This window comes from Eptesicus fuscus, chromosome 22 (assembly GCF_027574615.1).
Source record: "Eptesicus fuscus isolate TK198812 chromosome 22, DD_ASM_mEF_20220401, whole genome shotgun sequence".
Taxonomy (NCBI): domain Eukaryota; kingdom Metazoa; phylum Chordata; class Mammalia; order Chiroptera; family Vespertilionidae; genus Eptesicus; species Eptesicus fuscus.
Genome location: NC_072494.1, coordinates 31772922 through 31795675, shown reverse-complemented (window position 1 = coordinate 31795675; position 22754 = coordinate 31772922). Strand labels below are relative to the sequence as shown.

Sequence of the window (22754 nt, the reverse complement as noted above, 5' to 3'; positions counted from 1 at the left end):
GATCTCAGCCATTTGCTGTCACCTGAGACTCCCTGATTATAGTCAGTCTCTTCATCCAGACCCCACGTGACATCGCCTCCAGCAGCAATATATCCCCTCACCAGGGCCATGGGCAGAGGGGAGCTGATAAATGTTTTGTTTGTTTGTTTGCTTCTTTGTGTTTTGATAAATGCTTAACATCTGGTCCTTGGAGGGTAGAGGGAGAAGTGGGGAAACACCCTGATTGTAGCATTTGCCTGTTTCCATGGTGTAAATACTCCCAGGATGGCTAACAACATGAGGCTATAAGCATGTGGCCGAGAACAGACATGCACAGTCAGCTGCCATGAGGTGGTACAGGCCCTGGGCTACTTCTGCAGATCTTGTGACTCCGTCTTGCTCAGCTTCTCCCTCTAGGTCTGCCCCACCTCTCAGATGGGGCTGCAGCCAGAGTTGCCCCTAAGCTTAGGGTCTCCCACCAGTGGGGCCCTGGGAAGCCCACCCATCTGTTCCTGGATGGATGTTAGCAAAGGTGTGTGCTTCTGACAACTACACCCCCTGTCTCCCCATCTCCTTCCCAGGATCCACTCAGGCCCAAAGTAGCAGTCTTTCCATGCCTTGTCCTCTCTAGCAAGGACCTCATTTGTGTCACATTCTTCTTATTCTCAGGGTCTAAGCCTCACAATTATGTCTAATGGCACAAGAGGTTTCCTTCTATGCTATAGAACCTATTTTATGACATAAGTCCTCCAGATGGGGATGACCAGGAATGAAAAACCAACAACTTAATATTCCCCAACTAATATCTCTGTTACAACTGTTTAATACAGGTGAGACAATATACTAAGTCGCTATGTACACCATTTGATTTATTCTTCACCATAACCAGAAGGGGTGTTGTCCCCATTTTACAGATGAGTTAATGGACTCAACAAGGTTATTAACCTGATTAAGGCAATTTAACTAGTAACTAGTGGAGATAGGATTTAAACTCAGGTTGACCTCCAAGCCTATGCTCTTTATCTAATGCTAAATTGTGTAGGCACCAACTTTATCTTTCTTCTATAGTTATTAGAAGACCCCATGGATTTTACTGGCATTTTTTTTTAATGAGGAAGGAGGGACATTGCCTGAGACATACAGTCATTAGACATACTTTCCTCTTTGTGTCTCACCCACCATCCACAGAAACTCAGGACCTCTTCATGCAGAGAGTCCCAACCCTACTCCCCCAATCACACCCCAAGAACATGATTCTCTCTAGTAATCATGACCTCCGAAAGGGTACCATCACCCCAGGATGCTCCTACCAGAAGCATGAGAGTCAGTCTAGACTCCTCTTACCCCAACTTAGACACATCACCTAGTGTCGTAGAAAACTGGACCCCCGGAATATATCCCAGGTCCACCCACTTCCCTCCTTCCCTACCACCATGGTCCCTACCTACTATCTCTCGCATAGGTTTCTGCCTATTCTCCATGGGTCAATCTCTGCCCCTCCACTCCATTCTCCACAGAGCAGCTAGAGTGAGCTCTTTAAAACCTTAGTGGTCTAATTTAGCTCTCTTGCCAAAAATCCTTCAATGTCTCCCAGTCTCACTAAGAAGAAATTCCAATATCTAACGAAATCTGTAAGGCCTTCTGAGGTCTGCCCTATGCCCACCTCTCCCTGCCTACCACTGCGCCATGCCGAGCAGAGTTCAGTCTACTCCAGCTACACGTCTCTTCAGTCCTTTGGGCTCTTTCCCCCCTGAGGACTTTCACATTCTAGTCCTTCCACCAAAGTGCCCCTTCCCACACTCTGTGTTTGACTGGCTTCTTCCCAAACTTCTGATCTCACCTGAAATACGACCTGCTCAGAGAGGCCGCCCCTGACCTTTCTCTAAAGAAGACCTGCTCTGTTGGTCTCTATTCCAAGCCCGGGTTTTGTTCTTCTGCGGTTTCCCCACACTCTGCACATGTTAGTTCACTTGCTCGTTGCCCGTCTCCCCAAGCCTGCCAGCCCCAGGGAAGCTGTGTTTTTCATCAGGACACAGCCAGCCCCTGACACGGCATAGGTGTCAACCATGGAATGCCTGTGGTAACTCCAGAACTCTGATATTAAAGTCAGGACCTGATTCAGTTCAGATTCTAATGAATAACTACTTCCCGGCACTGTGCTAAATGTTGTGGGAGTTGCAGAGGGAACACAGTGCTCATTCATCCAGCATCCATGTGTTTAATCCATAGCAGGTAGGTCAGATGTGGGAATAGGGATGGTTGGGGGTTCGGGGAGGTAGCAGAGTTGGAATAATAGAAAAGGAAGTTGGGCTGACTCAGCAATGTGAATAAACACTTTGGGGATCACCTGGTAACACAGGAAATGCCTTAGCTCAGCCCAGGTGGATAAAGCCAAGTTCATCCATGCGTATACACAAAATAGAGTTCCCACCACAGACTAGACTCTGAACTCGAGCGTGTGGCAAGCACAGTGGGCGTGTGGTAGACACTCAAAGCCTAGCCAGCGTGGCTCAGTGGTTGAGTGTCAACCTATGAACCAGGAGGTCATGGTTTGATTCCAGGTCAGGGCACCTGCCCCAGGTGGTAGGCTCCATCCCCCATGGAGGGGGTGAACAGGAGGCAGCCGATCTATGATTCTCTCTCATCCTTGATGTTTCTATCTCCCTCTCCCTTCCTCTCTGAAATCAGTAAAAATATAAATTCTTTTTACAACTCATCTCATTTTACTTGAGAAACTAGCTGAGCTGACCCTTTCTTCCCCTCCTCAAACAAAGCATCCCCGGAAGCTTCAACTCTGGAGGCGATGGGTCGGAAGGAAGAAGATGACTGCAGCTCCTGGAAGAAACAGACGACCAACATCCGGAAAACCTTCATCTTCATGGAGGTGCTGGGATCGTGAGTGCGGGGCTGGGAGCCGAGGGAGTGGCTGGGGCACCTCCTGGGGGGGGGGGGGGGGCGGGGGCGAGGGCTGGGAAGGAGTTGTTCCAGGCCAGCAGAGACTGATCAATCGGGACATCATCTCAGCAGCTCCAAGGGACCGAGGGCAGTGGAGTAGGGGCCTGCGGTGGAGAGTAGGGAAGGTACCTTGGGATAATACAGAGGACGGTTTCGTCCACTGGAGCCCCCAGGGAAAAGGCCCCTCCCCAGCTTCTGTCTCCTGCCCTGCTCCCGGGGACCCTGCCTATGTCCATAGCTGCCACAGCCCTTGGGTCCTCATCCTGGTCAGAGGAAAGAGACTTTCTGGAGCACTTGTGGAGGTTCAGTGACCCTAGCGCCTCCCTGGGCCTCCTCGCCCAGCTTCTTCATCTCCCCGGGCAGTGAAAGGGCAACCCCACTGTCTGCTGGAGATGGAAGAAAACGTGCTTTGCAGGCTAAGCACGGATGGGTTCGCACACCTGGATCAGCTCCGCACCCCACCAGCGTCTCTGCTCCCTGGCTCAGTGCTGTGTTGGAAAACTAAAGTCACGCTGCAGCCCACACCCCCGCCAGCCCCCGGGTGTCTATGCCTCTGCCCCTTGACAATGATTACCCGGCTGGCGGAGCAGAGCCGGCTGGGCTGCAGCTGACTCTCCACTTGGCCCTGCCTCTCCTCCGGGAGGGCTCAGTCTCTGACGCAGGCTGGGAGCACCTCCGGGCCACCAGCCCCATCGCCTCAGAACCCCAGCTGGTCAGCTAATTAGTCTGGGCTAATTGGCCCAGGGGCCTGGGGAAGTGAGGGGCAGTTAGTGGGCTCTCCATGAAAGCAAGCTCTGCCTTGGGCCAGCTGGGCAGAGTTTAGCTCCCTCTGCCTTGGCTAGGAGGCAGTGACCTCGGGCAGCGAGGGCTGGCCACACTCACCATAGATGGAGAGGAGCAGGCTGGGTCCTGAGAGCAGCCCTCTGCCCTGCCCTCCCCCCCCACCACCCCGCCCAGGCCAGGGCTGGGCTCTGTGGGCACAGAAGGGTCCCAGCGGCGGTGCCAGTCATCAAAGCACGGGCCCTCCATCAAGGGCCTTTGCCAAGACGGGGGTGGCTAGAGAGGGGGCTTTTGGCAGAAGAGAGAGGAACAAGACTCGTGAGTGAATCTGAAATGGTTTGCTAAGCAGCCCAAAAATCAAGAGAAGGAGGGAGAAGGACGCCTGGGTGGACAGAAGCTTATTCACCGTCTGCCCAGACTTGGGCGGTAGGACTATGGAAGACAGACAGGCTGCCACGTGGCGCTCAGGGAGACCGGCCGCAGCAGCTTCTAAACCCCACACATCAGAGCCACTGGAACTTATCCCTCTAACTGAGGAAATGCTTAAGAAAAGGCGAAATAATAGTTCAACATCAACATACCCCCTCCTACATTCAACAGTTGATAACACTTCACTATATTTGTTTTATACACACACACACACACACACACACACACACACACACACACACACACATTTGTACACTGGTTGCAAACATCATCACACATCACTTCCAAATCCTTCTGTCTGCATCTCCTAGGAATAAAGGCATTTTCTTCCATATCCACAATATCATGTTCACCCTCAAAAACTAATTTGCTATTATTTTAGCCCAGGCGATGTTTTGAAAAACAAAACAAAACAAAAACAGATTCCTGGCCGCAGGGATTTGGGAAGACAGAAACCCAGCAGCCAGGAATCTATATTTTAAGTGTTTCCAGTGGCTCTCACATATCCAGCCCCACAGTGATTTGGGGCAACCAGGAGGGCAAGATAGGGTCAAGTCACTGCTTAGCAGCTAGGGCTGAGGAGAAGCTAAGGAGGAAGCTCCTCTGTGGTGCTCAGGAGGGGGACAGGCAGCCCAGGCTGCAGACCCCACAGCTGACCCAGGGGAGGCGCTGTGGGGAGGGAGCAGGGGGCAGAGCAGACTCCTCCATGGGGGATGCACCAGAATCCCAGGCCAAAGGCCCCTTCTCTCCAGCCTTCGGCTCCTCTGCAATAACCCACCAGGGAGAACAGGCTTTTGCTAAATCTGCCCAGACACCACCCACAATTCCAGGCCCTGGGACAACTGTAGGGACCCTGGGCAAAGCTAGTCTGTAGCAGGAGGTCTGTCATCTAAGATCCAGGCCACCTCCTTTCACTGCCCAGGAAAACATTTTTTCTCCTTGGTCCCTGCCCCCACCTCTGGCAGCACCCAGGCTCCCAGCAGGAGTGGAGAGCTACTCAGAGCAGGAAATGCAAACCAGAACTATTGAAGCCATTACTCCTGGCTCTGAAGGCTCTGCCTGTCTTGCCTCCTGACCCGAACAACCTTGACTGCTTGAAACTAGCTCTCTGCTCCCCAATCTGACAGTCTGACAGATGGCACAATTAAGTCTTCCAATCCCTCTCCTCTGACACACACACACACACACACACACACACACAAACAGACACACACACACACACACACAGTAGAAAGCAGCCTGGGGCAGAAAAGCAATAACATCACTTCCGATTGCCACAACAGGTGCCACGGACACGCACCTTGATGTAAATGACACCCCAGAAAGGCCTCAATTTTATCTCATTGCACAAGAGGGCCCAGAGCGGGTGTCAGCTTTGAAATTGGGGGATCATGCATGTGTGGTTGTAAAGGTAAAGGTGAAAGAAGCACTCAGGGTAGACCCTACAAAGTCACAGCTGTTAAGGCCACGTTTCTCAACTCTCTCCTTTTATGAATAAGGAAAGTGGAGTCTCACCCCAATCTGCTGCTCCCCACCTCCATGCTCTTTCTCATGCTTCTTCCCCATCCCCACCTGAAACACCACTTTCAAGTGTTTCTCTCCCTCCACTCCCCCACTGGACTAACTCTCATTCATTCCTTTAAACTTGAGCCAGGGTGTTCTTAAGTCAGACAGCCATGAATTACATCCTCCTCAGCTATCCCAAATCGTCACTGTACACATTAGGAAAAATCGCCCTTTTCTCTAGCCTACTATCTGCTGGGGGTGGGGGGAGATGTTATAATAATTATGATATAAAGCCATGGTCGGCAAACTGTGGCTCGCGAGCCACATGCGGCTCTTTGGCCCCTTGAGTGTGGCTCTTCCACAAAATACCATGGCCTCGGCAAGTCTATTTTGAAGAAGTGGTGTTAGAAGAAGTTTAAGTTTAAAAAATTTGGCTCTCAAAAGAAATTTCAATCGTTGTACTGTTGATATTTGGCTCTGTTGACTAATGAGTTTGCCGACCACTGATATAAAGCATACAGTGGCTCCAAGGTGAATGGCATCTGCTGAAACTGGCAGCACACACCCAGCCCAACCATAGTAGGGGCCATGTCTTAAGTCTCCGTTTTCGGTGCTCTCATAATACCTCCTGCTGTCTGTAAATGTCTGTCTCTCACACTAGATTCTAAGCTAGAGAGAGAAAGATAGAAATATCAGTGATGAGAGAGAATCATTGATCAGCTGCCTCTGCAGGGCCCCTACTAGGGATTGAGTCCCCAACCCAGGCATGTGCCCTGACCAGGAATTGAACCGTGATCTCCTGGTTCATAGGTCGATGCTCAACCACTGAGCCACACCAGCTGGGCTGCAGTGACCTCTCTTTAATGAGTTTCCCAAGTGAAGAAATCTCTCCAAAGCAAAGCAGAGTCTCTGGGAGTCCTTCCCAAATTATAGATCCAGGAAATAGGACCGTATAGTCCCTGAGTCTGTAACAGAATCTTTTCTTTCCAATCTGGTGGATGAAAGAGAGGGCACAATGGCATGTCAGATAGGTTCTGCCATCAACAGTTCATCAGGTGCCCATAATGACAATGGAAACTAATGACCTGCCACATCTTCCTTCATTGACACTTCGGTTTTGCCTCCAACAATGCTCTCTAGCCAGCCAGTACTAATTTTTATTTCCCCGTGTCTTCTACTCAGAGGAGCTTTTTCGGAAGTTTTCCTGGTGAAGCAAAGGGTGACTGGGAAGCTCTTCGCCCTGAAGTGCATCAAGAAGTCACCGGCATTCCGGGACAGCAGCCTCGAGAATGAGATCGCTGTGCTGAAAAAGTGAGTGGGTCTTAGGGTTGGCTGAGTACAACTGTGGGGTCACAACATTTCCTTCACAAATCACCTTCGAGAAGGTCCGGGGCTGGGTTTTTCATACCAGAAGGCATTGCTCCCTTTGATTGAGCTAATGGGTCAGTTTGATTAACCAGCTAAGTTTAGCCAAAAATCTGTCTTGGCTGACTTTTTTCTCCCAGCCAGTTGTCTAGTGAACCAACAGGTAGCAGAGCTGGTTTGTGCACATAGACCAGAGGGTAATTATCTCAAAGGAACAAACTTCAGTTGAAGGCCAACCCTAGGAAGAATTGACAAGTAAAGAAGCAGTGTAAAACTTGGAAATGAACCTCAATTTGTTCCAAATCAAATGTAGGGTTAATGCCCTAAGCATCATGATGGAGGCTACACTAATAAATGATAATTGCCGAAACCGGTTTGGCTCAGTGGATAGAGCGTCGGCCTGCGGACTGAAAGGTCCCAGGTTCGATTCCGGTCAAGGGCATGTACCTTGGTTGCGGGCATATCCCCAGCAGGGGGTGTGCAATAGGCAGCTGATCGATGTTTCTCTATCATCGATGTTTCTAACTCTCTATCCCTCTCTCTTCCTCTCTGTAAAAAATCAATAAAATATAAAAAAAAAAAAAAAAAAAAAAAAAAATAAATCATAATGTTTACAGCTGGGCTTGTTGTGGGATTCCTTTGGTGTGCAAAAAAGTGTAGTCATCATCAGGACCACAAGGATGAAGCCAACAAAATTCCTTACCCTCAGGAGCTCACACTTTCTGGGCAGAGACAGGAGTACTCGTAGCAAACCATACTCCCATTAGATGTGACTCACACTAGCAGAAGGCAGAGTTTAAAGGAGACAGGGATTCATTTTGCCTGCATGTGTTTTTTTATGAGTAAGGACTATTAGGTACATTTTCAAAGAAGAGGAATCTTGATGGATGAGTAGAATTTTATGGAGGCAGGAGGGGCAATGCAGGAAGGGAATTCAGACTGAGAATAACATAAGCTTACACGTAGAATCATGGAGCTGCAAGGGGTGTTGGGAAAGAGTAAGTATTGGAAGCCCCTGAACTTGTTATCAAGGGACAGGAGATAAAACCAAATGGTCAAGTGGGACCTGATTATAAAGGGTCTTGGCTGTCATGATGAAGACTGTTGACTTTATTCTGTGGGCAAAGAAAAGTCATCAAATGATTTTAAGTAAGAAGTCACATAATCAGATTTCTACTTAGAAATCCTGTATTAAGCCAGGAATGGAGAATGCCAGCCTAGAGGATGGGAGATCAATTACATGACTTTCTCAAGCGAAGAGGATACAAGCAAAATAGTGGCAGGATCATGTAATGGCCAGAAGACCAAGGTTAGGAGGCATTTCAGAGAGAGAAGTGATTGGGTTGGGGTTGACTGGTAAGAATAGAAAAGAAAAAAGCATTAAAAATGACTCTGAGATTGAGTGATTAAGTGGACAGTAATATCATCCTTGGGATAGAAAGCAAAAAGGATGTCTAGGCTTGGAGGAAATAAAAAGAAAGTGATTGGAGCACAATGAATATAAGTATCCACTTATCTCTACATGAAGGTATCTGGTAGGATGTTAAAGATATAGGTCTGGGCTTCAGGGAGATTAAAGCAGAGAGAGCCAGGTTGGTGTGGCTCAGTGGTTGAGTATTGACCCATGAACCAGGAGGTTAGGGTTTGATTCCTGGTCAGGGCACATGCCTGGGTTGCAGGCTTGATCCCCAGTAGGAGGCGTGCAGGAGGCAGCCGATCAATAATTCTCTCTCATCATTGATGTTTCTCTCTCTTCCTCTCTCTGAAATTAATAAAAATATTTGTTTAAAGCAGAGAGGGACTCTAGACTCATTGAAAGCAAGGTGGTCTTTGATATTATTATATTGTATCATCAGTCCCTAACAGCACAGATACATAAACAGCCATAAAACACTTGTTCAGTGAGTGAATCATCAACAAATTGATGTTAGTTTTGTCAGCTTGTATGTATAATTCAATCCATCAGATCACTACTGCAAGAAGTCTATATTTTTAGAAATGTCTAAAAGATGATAGGTATTATTAAGTACTAGAAGCCCAGTGCACAAAATTTGTGCACAGGTAGGGTCCCTAGGCCTGGCCAGTGATCAGGGCCAATCAGGGCCTCCCTTCCCCGGCTGCCAGCTGCCAGCCGGGGCCTCCCTTCATTCCATGCCACCCCCTGGTGGTCAGCACACATCATAGAGAGCAATAGAACTCCTGCAGGGACACTTTGCATATTAGCCTTTTATATATATAGATGTGTTTACTACTCCCCAGACACTGTGCTAAGCATTTGACATGTATTTTTTAAACACTTGTATAACCCTATAAGACAGATCTTTGAAGATGAGGAAAGTGAGGCTTAGAAGATTTGAGTAAGCCAGTCAAAGTTACCCAATTAATAAATGCCTGAGCTACATCTAAACAACTGACTTAGAGTCTAAGTTCTTAACCCCTGTGTTGCACAACCATGAGTCAAACTTCCTAGAAATTTTCTTCCTGGACAGCCATGCACTGAATTGCTGATTGGAAAGCCAAGCCCTCAGCTAATATGATTATTCTGCTTGCCTCCGCCTCTGAGTAATCCCAGCAAAGGTCATCTGGGGCAAGGTTTCCCCACCTCAGCTCTATTGACATTTTTGACCAGATCATTCTTTGTTGTGTTGGGGCTGCCCTGTGCATTGTAGGATGTTCAGCAGCATTTCTGCTTCTGCCCAGTGAATGCCTGCAATATCTCTCCTGTCACCAGTCATAATAATCATAAATGTCTTTAGATATTGCCAGATGTCCTCTGAGGGACAAAACAGCCCTGACTGAGAATCATTGGTCTAAGACATCCTACCGAAATGAACCCCCAAATGAGCATCTACCTTCTCACAATATCCTGGAACAAAAAATTTGCAACATTTTCTCCATGGTTACCCATGAGGAGGCCTCGCTAACCTAAGTCCCTTCTGTTGTAGTAGCCTTTCTTCGTGCAATGTTTCCAAAAGGGACCTGGATACTCATGTTGTATGTATAATTGAATGCTCCCTTAACCTTCCTCAGGTCTTTTAACTTTCTCTTTTGATCAAGTTGAAAGAAATCCTTAAAGTAACAAATGAAACATTTGTTCCCTAAAGGCAGGATGATCAATTATCCATTCAAAAATATGGACTGAGCACCACTCTGGGAATCTTTTCCTGGGATTTCTTTGTGATGGTCTATGTGTTAGAAAGGCTTCATAAGGACCCCATTCTTCCTAAATATTGTCATCAAAAGTCTCCAACAGAAATAAGAGTCTCTAGTTGGGCTGGGCTGGCATCCTTTGTCTAGATGACCTAAACCACATGCCTTTCACCATGACCTTACTTGCCCCAGGATCAAGCATGAAAACATCGTGACCCTGGAGGACATCTATGAGAGCACCACTCACTACTACCTGGTCATGCAGCTGTAAGTAAAGGGGACCTGCTTCCCCCACAGATGCCCCATGGGGCCTCAGAGGCCTGGAGGAGGCGGTTGGTGGTGAGGGAAGAATGGTGATTAAAAATCAAGAATTAGCTCAAGAGAATCTGAAATGCCAAGAGCCCTTTTAGGATCAGTATGCCTCTGGGTGTGGACCTGTTCTTTAGCATCCAGGGATAAAGCTAGGGTTGATTATTGAGTTAGTACCTACCAGCACAGCCTTACTAGTTGTTAAAATATTTCCTACCAGTCAGCAAGTAGCTGTGACTCTAACCTATCCATCCTCCCTTCTGGCCCAGTCTCTTCCCTCTGGACCTCCCCACAACCCTACAATTGAAGGGGTACTTCCTGGCAAAGCAGGGGCCTCTAGAACCCTTCTCTTGCCCCATGGCTTGAGTCCATTTTGACCAGTCATGTTGAGCAAACTGGATATTAAATCGTTTAACATCACTCCAGGGTAAAATTACTATGGGAGTAGAAGCCACAGGTAGATAGATCTTAATTCAATATAAAGAAAGACTTGCTCGAAAGGGAGTCACCCAAAGTTAAAAACAGGCTGTGATTGTGAGTGCGTTCATGTGTAGGACTGAAATGTTGCCTCATTAGGAAGGTCTTCCCGTCATTGTCATATCCAAATAGAGTTCTGCCTGAGGGTGGCTGCTTTAGGGTTGGCCAGTTTTCCCAAGGAGTCAGCACTGGGCTCAGAGACACTACTTACAAAGTACACACACACTCAAACACACGCATCACTGCAATTTCAGCATAACTAGATGCAATGTTTCTGGCTGACAGGCTAATTCCTCAGAAACTCTAATGAACTAACTCTGGCCTCAGCAGCCTATCAACCCCTGGGCTCACCTGAGGCCCAGTGAATAGCAATAGCAAGCAGTCAAGGGAGTAAGGTTGGGGGAGGGCCCAGAGCATCATAACAAGTGAGCAGGGACCATGTGGCACCTCAATGAAGCCAGGATTATCACACAGTCATTCACTGTGGGAGGCAGGAGGGTGGGAAGATTCTGAATTCACTGAAGAACCACCAAGCCTCCCAGAGCACCAGCCCCAGGACCCAGGATACTCTGAGTCAGGAGATCTTAGTTGTGGACAAAGAGTAACTTTTTCTCATGGGCCTCCAGCTCCCATAACAGAGTCCAGAGCATCAGGACAGAAGCAGAAGGAGTAGGATGTCATGCATTTTTATTGGAGAAATTCTACACCCTTAGTACCACATGGTCCTCACATGGGTGCAGAGCCACATCTTATGTCATGAGCAGTAGAAGGGGATTGGAGCCCCTGACTCGTGGTTGAAGTAGTCTGGGATATTTATCCCAGAGAAGGCCTTAGAAAAGCATTTCAGTGCACACACCTGAAAAGATTCATGTGATAGAGGATGTTGTTTTTGTTCTGTGTGGCCCTCATGGGCCCAATGGTGGCATTACTGTGTGCTGGTAGAAACTATAGGGAGTCGGTTCATCATAGAGCTAGAAATATTGAGGTGACAAAAGATGGAACAGTTTGTCTTAAAAGGTAGCGAGTTCTCTGTTGTCCAATACTTACTAGAAAACTTCTAGGCAAAAATAGTCTAGATGGGACTCAAGAGATGGGGGTCAGACTTGATCTTAAAAGTCCCTTAAATCCTAAGATACCATACCATGTGAGCCTCAAACTACCCCTACAACTCCACCCCATACTTTCACCTTTAGGTGGCCCAATTTGACAAAATGAGGAAAGAATTCCCAACATAAGCACAGAATCCTCATTTGCACACCTTCTCTTTGCCTGATTTCAGTTTCACTTCTTTCATCATTTCTTCTTCCCGGTGTCCTAGGCCGGGAGAGAAGGCAGATAAGAAATGTGTCCACAGAAAGGAATTATTGGCTTCTTGGGAAATCCTAACCAGGGGCATTTTACATTTCAAAGGACGTTTCCAGGGAGAGGTTAAAGGTTGGCCCAAAGAAATGACTCCCTAGCGATATCACTCCAGGCACCTGAAGGAGGCATTCTGAGACTGGAGTGGCAGGTCCTCCTTGCGCAGTCAGGGGTACCTGTCTGTTTCGCCACAGCTGTGTCCCCATGACTACAGAGCAAACGCATTCATATGACCCGAAATAAGAGCTGGATTCTTGCCTTTGCCCTGTGCCCACAGTGTTTCTGGTGGGGAGCTCTTCGACCGGATCCTGGAGCGGGGTGTCTACACAGAGAAGGACGCCAGCCTGGTGATCCAGCAGGTCTTGTCAGCTGTGAAATACCTCCACGAGAATGGCATCGTCCACAGAGACTTAAAGGTGCCAGGGTGGGCCCTCGTTGCGGGGGGAAAGAGACAGAGAAATGATCCTTTAGGAAGGTGCAAGGGTCATGGGCAGTCTGAGCTCTGTAAAATGGAAAGGGCTGGACTGGCTCACCCCTAAGGTCCTTTCTGCCCTTGGATTGAACAAATCTTAGATGAATGAGCAATCATTGTCAATTTGTATCTTAGCCTTTTCCTGAACTTTTTACCAGTCCTTACCCTATTTGGCTACCAAGATAATCCACAGGTTTCTGGGACCCAGCCACAGACATACTCAAATGTAACAAATACTTACTGAGGGTCAACATTGCACCAGGCATGTGCCAGACTTTGGAGAGGTCAGAGGTAGTTAACCAAAGGTTAATTCCTTCAAAAAAACAGTCTTAGGGTAGTTGGGGATTGATGGGAGAGGGGGATTATTACCTTAAAGGCTATAAAGCTAAGCAAAGTCAAGGCCATAAGCAAAATACTGAATGATGGGGTATAGGAGTTTAGGGTGCAGGTAGGAGGCAGGAGAGAAGAGTGGGGGAGAGATGAGTCTGGCCTTGAAGTCAGGGGCCCAGGGTGCAGCTTCCTAGGAAATTATATATCAGGGAGGCGAAGAGATGTGTGTTTCAGATTATTATATCCTGTACTGCATGCTATTTATCCTCCCCCACAGCCTGAAAACCTGCTGTACCTCACCCCTGAAGAGAATTCTAAGATCATGATCACAGACTTTGGTCTGTCCAAGATGGAACAGAGTGGTGTCATGTCCACTGCCTGTGGGACCCCAGGCTACGTTGGTGAGTCTGGGAGCAGGAGGCAGGATGACCAATTGACTACATTTGACCACATAGATGTTATTCACAGAGAGGGATGTGATTCACAGTTGTGAGGAGACAGGGTTCAATTTCAGGGATGATCCAAGTAGAACAATCACTTATGAGGTTCAGGGCCAGCCAATCCATTGATCTCTAAACTACCCCTGCTGCTCCCAAGCCCACATCTGAAAGACAGCCTACCCCAACTTCTGCCTTTGTCTTTCAGGCTATACAACGGAGAGAGACAAAGTCACAAACTCAGAAACCTTTAGTCAGCGAAGGGTTGTCCACTAGACCCCTTTCTTTTCTCCCACTTGAAAGGAAACCTCAGCCTCCCAAGTGTTGGTATCCTGGAGGCATAGTGCTGAGTTTGTATCTAAGGAACCCCCAAATCATACCCTAGGAAACTGGCAGAAGTGGGGCCTCCTGCCTAAGCAGGAGGCTTTCAGAACCCCCCAAAAAGTAAGAGCAGGCAAAATACCAGGTGAGGTCACTGGGAGAGAAAGCCCAGACTGAGAGCAGCCACTCCTGCCCCTTCCCCCTTAGCCAGTCCTCACCGGGTTGGCATTAGAAGTGGGAAGTACAAACCCGACTCAACAGATAGAATGGGCACTCTCCCTAAAAGAGAGGTTGGTACTTACCATTAGGTATTTAGTCCCACTGGGCACAAAGCCCTGGTGTCTGTGATCAATTCAGAAGACAGATAGATGCCCCAGAGCTCCCAATCAGTGGAAGACATGGCTCATTCCCTCGAGGAGCTCATGATCTGATTAGGCAGACTGAGCCCTGCCCTCAGAAGGCGCCACAGACTGATGGGACAGGTACAGCCGGCCCTCGGAGAGTTCCTCACTTAACAGGGGAGACTCTACCTTCATGGAGATCCTGGTCTAGTCAGAGAGAATCCCTAACATGCAGATTTTTCCATAGCCCCTGCCCTGGGGATCCCCAATCTACGTGGGGAGACACAGGACCTGCCTTCAGAAAGCACTCAGTCCAATGGGCGACACATAGCCCTGAGATCTTCAGTCTGAACAGTCATAGGCCCTGTCCTGGGGACCTCCTAGTTTGTTGGAAGAAGATGTAGTCTGATGGGAAAGACACAGTCCCTGCCCGAGGGGAGTTTTCAGCCGCAATAAATCCTCTTCTCTAAGCCTCTTCCTGACCTTCAGCCCCCAACCCACCGCGCTCTCGTCGTGCCCCAGGCTTGACTCTGCCTTTGGTTTGCAGCTCCGGAAGTGTTGGCCCAGAAACCCTACAGCAAAGCTGTGGATTGCTGGTCCATTGGCGTCATCACCTACATATTGTGAGTAGATGTTGTCATTGGCTCAGTTCCTGGGAATTCTCAGAACCTGCTCACCCCCTCTTCTCCTGTCCTCTGTCTCCGCTCCTCAAGCGGCATCCACCTCCAAAGCATGTGCATAGACATGTGCACACACACACACACACACACACACACACACACACAAGCACGCTTGCACACACAGCTCCACCTGCCCTGGTGTCTACCAGGTAATGAAAACAGCTCAACAGGAACCCACTGTTCAGCCACCTGGTAGTCCGTCTTCCCGCCCCCTTTACTGCATGTGCTGAGTCCTCCTCTGCGGGATGAGCAGTGAAAAGGGGAGAGGCCAAGCGCAGCTCGGAAGCCACGTGGGCACAATGTTCACATCTAAGATTTTTCTCCTGGTGATGTCAGCCCAAGGCCACGCGATGGTCTGGGTGAACCTGGTCATTGCTCCTCCCCACACACTCCCAGGCTCTCCTTTCCAAACCTGCTCACCACCCCTTCCCCTCCAGCTCTCCTCACCTGTAGTGAACTCTGCTCTTAGAAAAATAACCTACTGTTTGTTATTTACCACTTAATGTGGATTCAGTTCTCTATTTCCTTAGCTTATGTCGAATAATGACTCTCATTCATTCATTTACTCAACAAATATTCACTGACTGTCTACCCTGTGCCAATCACTGGTATAGGTACTAAATAATAAAGAACAAAACAGCCTTTTAAATCCCTCATAAAGCTTACACTCAAGGATGGACATTCTACCATCCTTCTTAAAGATATTTTATATCGCCCTAACCGGTTTGGCTCAGTGGATAGAGCGTCAGCCTGTGGACCAAAGGGTCCTGGGTTTGATTCCAGTCAAGGGCACAGACCTTGGTTGCAGGCTCCTCCCAGGCCTGGGCCTTGGTCGTGGCTCATGCAGGAGGCAACCAATTGATGTGTTTCTCCTCCCTCAATGTTTCTCTCTGTCTTCCCCTGTCTCTTCCACTCTCTCCAAGAATCAATGCAAAAATATCCTCAGGTGAGGATTACAAAAAATGTGTGTGGTGGGGGGGGAGGAAGATATTTTATATCATCTGGGAGTCAGGGGAGGTACAGGGAGAGGTGGCAAGGGTTTGGGGGAAGAATGTCCAAAGGGGCCTTCCAGGGCTGCCTGTTCCAAGCTTTGGCTGCTGCATAAACACTTGATGGGACCTGCACTGTTCCTGAGTCAGAGGCAGGCCCCCGTCCTGGTCACACTGCTGGGGGGGGGGGGAGGGGGGGACCCTTGTTGCCTGCCTGTGTGCCCGGTGGGAGGCTGGCCCGTGGGGAGAGGCTGGCCCAGGAAGGAAGGGTTGTTCAGCAGCATGGCCCTCCTGTTCCCCTGCAGGTTGTGCGGGTATCCTCCTTTCTATGAAGAAACTGAGTCTAAGCTTTTTGAGAAGATCAAAGAAGGCTACTATGAGTTTGAGTCTCCATTCTGGGATGACATTTCTGAGTCAGGTAAGGCCGGTGGGTGTGAGTGACAAGATAACAGGCTCCAGGCTGAGGCGGCCGAGAGAAAAGAGCTTAACAAAGGATGACAGCAAGCTCTTGAAAGTCCCTGGGGAATCTCACGGAAAACAGGCTGCCAGGGAGGGCAGAGAAATCTTTATCTGGTTCAAAGGCCAATATATTATGCACATCTAAGGTTCATGCTTTCGCTTTCCCTGGAGATAGAACCATAGTCCGCCTGGGAAAAGCAGGGAGGTAGTCCATATGAGGGGGCAGGAGGCACAGCCAGGACAGTCTTCCAGCAGGACTGGCAAGACCAAGGCCAAGTTTTGCCTTTTACACGCCAAGACCAAGACCGTGCCACGTCTCTGTGTGCGAAAGGCAGTCATTGCATGTTGTTGGATCCATTATGTAGAGATCAGAGCTGGGAAAAGCCAGCACTCACATGTGTGCCCACATGTGGGCGCTGGCCCCTGAATGGTGTAAATACACACGTTGGTGCCTCGTGAGGAGAGGTTGACGTGCGCTGCTACGTGGGTGAGGCTGAGGAGAGGCTCTCTTTGGTGCTTTATGGTGGGTTGTTGTTAGGTGGTTTGGTTTGTGTGTTTTTTTTTATCTCTTTTTAAGACTTAAAATTACCTCTTTGGAAGATTAGCTAAAAGATGCATTCACTGCCACCCACCAGCCGGAAGTGAATTTCCATCAGTCATGAAATCTGCTCCTTAGCTGCTGTGTCTTTGATTGCTCCTCTTAGCCAAGGACTTTATTTGCCACTTGCTGGAGAAAGACCCGAGTGAGCGGTACACCTGCGAGAAGGCCTTGAGGCACCCTTGGTGAGTGAGGAATGGGGTGGGTTCAATCTCCAAGCCGTGGCTCCCCAGATACCACGCTGACCTGTCCAATGGAATATTTCCCTGGAGTCTGCTTGCCCTGAGCTGTCTACTGTTGTGGCATTTGGGGAGCATAGATGTATTCATTGGGTCCAGCCAGAGACGCAAACAGCATTTAATTAAGTGGGTTCTGACCCCAGGGTGGCGGCTGGGCCATCTGGTCAAGTGCAGAGGGCAGCAGCTAGGCTCTGTGTCAGCACTAGAGGGCAACACTCAGTTCTAGTTACCCAAGAGGCAGCTCTGTCTACTCTTCAGAGCATCATTTAACGCTACTCTGCGGTTAAAACCTGTTCCATATGAAGTGGTTTGAACATGACCACAATTCATGAAGTAGGTCAATAAAGTCTTGAAACACCTCCTTTTCTTCTTGCTACATCCCTGCTCAAGAATTAACAATAGCTCCCTATTTCCTACCATAGCAATCCCAGAATCCTTTGCCCAGGTTTTCCCTAATCTGGCCTGACCTCCAACTTTACTTCCCAGGATTCCCAACACACCTTCTCTATTCCAGAAAGGCCCATGAGATATACTTCTGTCCCTGCCTTCCCCAGCCCCATATACCAAGCTCTTTCCGAATTGCACCTTGGGTTATACCATTTTCCCCACCTGGGAGGTCCTGCCTCTTGCCTTGCATGTAGCATCCTTCCGGATCCAGAGTGGTCTCTGCCCTTCCCTGAAGCCATGGTTCCTCAGTCCATGGCGTGAAGCTCCACACCCACACTGTAAGCCCCTAGGGGATCAGGACCACGTCTGTTCCCGCTCTGGGTCCCTTAGTACCTAGCAAGTACCGTGCACATGGCACGTGTCTGAGGAACACTGAGAGACGTGTGAACAGGGGCTGAGGGGACAGGACAAGGGCCGCCTATATTGGGTGGCCTCACTGAGGAAGGTTTCCAGAAGGAGGTGGGTTCTGAGCAAACTTTTGAGCTAATGGATGGTGACAACCCAAGTGCCTCTGACCCAGCAGTCAGAAAACTTTTTATATAAAAAGCCAGATAGTGAATAGTTTAGGCTTTGCTGGCCATGCCACCTCTGTGGCAGCTAGTCTATCTGCCTCTGTAGCACGGAAGCAGCCATAGCCCATCCCTGAATGAAGGGGCATGTCCGTGTCCTGGGAAGACTTTTTTTTTTACAAAAGCGGCAATAGGTAGATTTGCTGATCCTACTCTATCTAAAGCAGGTTTGGGTTTTGCCAAAGCACAGACCCCTGATGACTTTCCCAGGGGACAGAGGAGCTCGGATCCCAGCCTTCCCTGCTGTGGGCCACCCTCTCCTTGGGCTCCACTTGGTTTAACCTGGACCTACATGCACAGTCTCCTGACTGAGTTCCCTTAGGCATCCACTATCCAGGTGTCCCCTCTGCATCCACAGGATTAACGGAAACACAGCCCTCCACCGGGACATCTACCCATCAGTCAGCCTTCAGATCCAGAAGAACTTTGCCAAGAGCAAGTGGAGGGTAAGTGGTCCTCCCAGGAGGCCGCAGGCTGCTCTGGGCCCCTGGAGGCTGGGCTGGGGCAGGGCTAGTGGAGGGCTTTCCTTGAGGATTCCCAGCAGACACTGGCACTCCCTGGACCCTCTCTGCACTGAGAAGTGGGCATTTTGGTTTCAAGAGGCCACAGGGCAGAGGGAAAGTGAGCCCTGTGGTCCTCCGAGCCTGGAGATGGCCAAGGCCGGCCTTGTCTCCTTAGCAAGCCTTCAACGCAGCCGCCGTGGTGCACCACATGAGGAAGCTGCACATGAACCTGCACAGTCCCGGTGTCCGCCCCGAGGCGGAGAACAGGCCTCCGGTCATGAAAGCCTCAGAAGCTTCGAGACCCAGCTCCCCGGAGATCACCATTATTGAAGCCCCCGTCCTGGACCAGCGCGTGGCACTCCCTGCCCTGACCCGGCTGCCCTGCCAGCATAGCCTCCGGCCCACAGCTCCTGGTGGCAGGTCCCTCAACTGCCTGATCAACGGCTCCCTCCGCATCAGCAGCAGCCTGGTGCCCATGCAGCACGGGCCCCTGGCTGTGGGGCCCTGTGGCTGCTGCGCCAGCTGCTTGAGCATCGGGAGCAAAGCGAAGTCCTCCTACTGCTCTGAGCCCTCACTCTTCAAAAAGGCCAACAAAAAGTACGTGTTTTCTTTTCTTTTCTTTTTAAATATGGTTTTCTTGGTGCTTAGAGAGAGCGGAAGGGAGAGGGCTAGAGAGATAGAAACATCCATGAGAGGGAAACATCATTGATCGGCTGCCTCCTGCACGCCCCCTAGTGGGGACTGAGCCTGCAAACCGGACCTGTGTCCTTGCAGGGTATCGAACCAGTGACCTCTTGGTTCCTGGGTCAATGCTCAACCACAGAGCCACACCAGCCAGGCAAAAAGGATGTATTGTCACCCAAAGACAGAGGTCTTGCCCTACTCAGCCTGGGTCTGAAAGAACTCGGGCAACGAGCTAAAATAAATTGACCAAAGGATCTCTCCCATTTGAGGAAGCTCCGTAGTGTGGGAAGAGCTCTGGCTCAGGGGTCTAGGGAAATGCTGTCCTTCTCACCCACTAGCTGTGTGGCCATTAACAAATCAATGTCTCTGCCTCTATTTTGCTCATCTGTAAAATGGGTTCATTGAATTATATTTACCTGCTCAGCCTGCCTCACAGAGGCACTATAAAAGTTTGGTGAAGCAACAGGAATTATAAATGCCAGCAGAAACCTGGGCGTATGTGTGAATGAATGAGCATTAGATTCCTTGAGTTTCTGGGGTCTCGGTGTTTTGGGGGGAAGGAAGGGAGCTTGCTTGTCTTGTTTGTCTTTCCTGCAAGTGCTTGTACTTTCTGAACCGCCTAGAGCAAGCATGTCAAACTCAAAGGCTAACACAGGCCAAATAAATGAGGCATGCGGCCCATGGGCCGAGAGTTTGAAATGCTTGGCCTAGAGCCGTGGTCGGCAAACTCATTAGTCAACAGAGCCAAATATCAACAGGACAACGACTGAAATTTCTTTTGAGAGCCAAATTTTTTAAACTTCAACTTCTTCTAACGCCACTTCTTCAAAATAGACTCACCCAGGCCGTGGTATTTTGTGGAAGAGCCACACTCAAGGGGCCAAAGAGCCGCATGTGGCTCGCGAGCCGCGGTTTGCCGACCACCTGGCCTAGAGGAAGGGCTGAGTGGGTGCCACAGGCACTGGAAACTATCTGGGCTCTTCTTCCCGTGTCAATGACATCATAGCCTGCTGCCCCACTTCCTCTCCAGGAACTTCAAGTCCGAGGTCCTGGTGCCCGTCAAAGCCAGCGGCAGCTCCCACTGCCGGGCGGGGCAGACTGGAGTCTGTCTCATTATGTGATCCCTGTGTCGCTGCAGCTTTCAGGTGAGGGGACTAGAGGCAGGAGGGCTGGGCGGGGAGCTTGGTGGGGGAGCTTCTATCCCAGAAGGAAGGCCCCATCCCAGAGTCTGAATAATGGGGTCTGAGGGGTGCCAGCAGGGCACCCCCACTCCACCCTGCACCCTTTCCTCTGCAGGAGAGATGGCCAACTCTTCTCTGCTCCTCTGAACCTGGCTCGACTCTGCAGCAGGAGGAAGGGGAGCAAGCGGGGCAAGGCGTGGCAGGAGCAATTTCTGGTCAGAAGCAGCCAACTGCTTCCGCCTGGGGCACACCCTCACCGCAGGCCCAGGCATGAGCCACCCGGTGACAAGGCCTCCGAAGCTGTGGGCAGGAGGAACGGCACCCGCCGGCTTCCAGGTCTCCCTGGCCTGCTGCTCTGCGCCCCACTCCCCACGTGCCGTGGCTCTGTGCAGTGTGCGTAGATAGCTCTTGCCCAGGTCTGTGTCGTTTGTCTTGAAAAGCTTAACAGGCTGGCCAGGCTGTGTCACCCTCAGAGCAAAGCCATAAGGAGCAGCTACCCAGACTCCCCGCTCAGCACTCACTCGCTCCTGCCTCTCAGGCCTCCAGCCCTGTGGCCAGAATGGGCTCATCCGTGTAGTCGCCTGCCCATCCCATCCGCATGAATGACGGGCAGCTGGGCGGCCTGCCTGTGCGCTCTCAAAGGGAATTTCTAACTCCAGGATTGGCTCCTCACTGTGCCGAGACCCCCAGCCCACTTCTGAGCCACCTCCCTCCCCGCCCCAGTCCAAAGGCAGTGCCGCACCCTCCAAGACGGTAAAGGAGGAAAACCATGACGACGTACTGTGAGGAGTAATATATCCTGGCCAGATGCCCTCCGCACGCACATCCGATTGAGTAAAAACTGGAAGTTGACTGTTTTCATTGCAGCCAGTAATTCTAACCCTGCCTCTGCTCCCCTCTCTCTCCCTGAGAGTCAGGCGCATCGTTCTTATCCCCCACCCCCCACTTTTCTTGCCATCCGACCCCCTTTCGGCTTCATGCTCAGTGTTGTGCTTAATAAAATGGACATATTTTTCTCTATGAGGCTTCTGTTGGTTCCTTTTTTAAAACATATTTTTGTTGATTTCAGAGAGGAAGGGAGAGGGAGAGGGAGAGAAACATCAATGATGAGAATCATTGATCGACTGCCTCCTGCACGCCCCCTACTGGGGATGGAGCCTGCAACCCGGGCATGTGACCTCCTGGTCCGTAGATTGACCCTCAATCACTGAGCCCTGCTGGCCGGGCTCCTTTGGGTCTTCTAAAGTCAGAAGCAGCTCAGGGACTTGTGAGCATGTGTGGAGAGGAAAGTGCATGGGGAGGTTGAGGCCAGGAAAGACCTAGCAAACATGGACCTGGAGCATACGGTGTGCCAGGCACCTGGCGACGGGAGTGAACACACTGACCCATTTCCTCCTCACAAGGACCCCCCGGAGCCCAGGGGGTCCAGCTGCAGCCTCCATGCTCCTAATGACTGTATGAGAAGAGCATGAAGTTGAGGCCCAGCCCTGCCCTGCCACATCGGCGACCCTGGGGAAGTGATGGAACCCTCTGTGTCACCTTGGTTTCCTCATTTGTCAGATGAGAACAACAGCGCCACCTACATCATGAAATAGTGCAGAAGGGGTGTCCAGCCCAGTGTCAGTAAATAATCTCTTGATATAAAAACCCTGAGTGTAACACGGTCACGGCAGAAGTTCGACCAACCTGAAGGAAGTCAGTCCTGAAGGGGTCGCCTTGGCAACGGCTGTGTCCTCCTCGAGCTGTTCCCGTGGAGGGCGAGGTTTGTGGCAGGAACCGGCCCTCAGAGCGTGGAGGGTCCTGGGTCACCTTGGCAACGGCTGCATCCTCCCTGAGCTGTTTCCTTCGAGGCCTGAGAGAAGAACCCACCCTCGGAGTGCCAGGAGCGCCCAGCAGCAGTCAGTCCTGGGTTGCCGAGGCCTAGGCCATGGCGTGGTAGAACTCTGGGTCTGGCCCAACAGGGGGCGTGGCCGGCCTTCAAACCAGACCCTGACAGGAGGGAGAAGGGAGGAGGGAGGAGGGAGCCCCATTCCTCACGGAATCAACAGGTCAGCTAGGAATCCTATTCACCTGCATATCTGTATGTGCTGTGCCTGCACGGCCAAGGGTGACCCTGAGTGGGGGTGGTGAGAGGCTTAGAAAAGGCAGACAAGAGAATGAAAGCTGGGTCTGGGTGGGATGCTGCTTCTCTGAGG

At 50.3% G+C, this 22754-nt stretch overlaps 1 protein-coding gene across 1 annotated transcript; it reads left to right on the top strand.

The window, feature by feature from the left end:
* The first annotated feature begins 2767 nt into the window (after nucleotides 1–2767).
* Nucleotides 2768–20779, top strand: CAMK1G (calcium/calmodulin dependent protein kinase IG). Its single transcript, XM_008146015.3, has 12 exons — nucleotides 2768–2874; nucleotides 6832–6960; nucleotides 10357–10431; nucleotides 12587–12725; nucleotides 13389–13512; nucleotides 14758–14833; nucleotides 16185–16297; nucleotides 17043–17121; nucleotides 18550–18637; nucleotides 18870–19291; nucleotides 20409–20523; nucleotides 20675–20779. Exons 1-11 carry the CDS (start codon nucleotides 2783–2785, stop codon nucleotides 20497–20499), a joined length of 1428 nt encoding a protein of 475 aa, XP_008144237.1. The 5' UTR covers nucleotides 2768–2782; the 3' UTR covers nucleotides 20500–20523; nucleotides 20675–20779.
* The last annotated feature ends 1975 nt before the right edge of the window (nucleotides 20780–22754 follow it).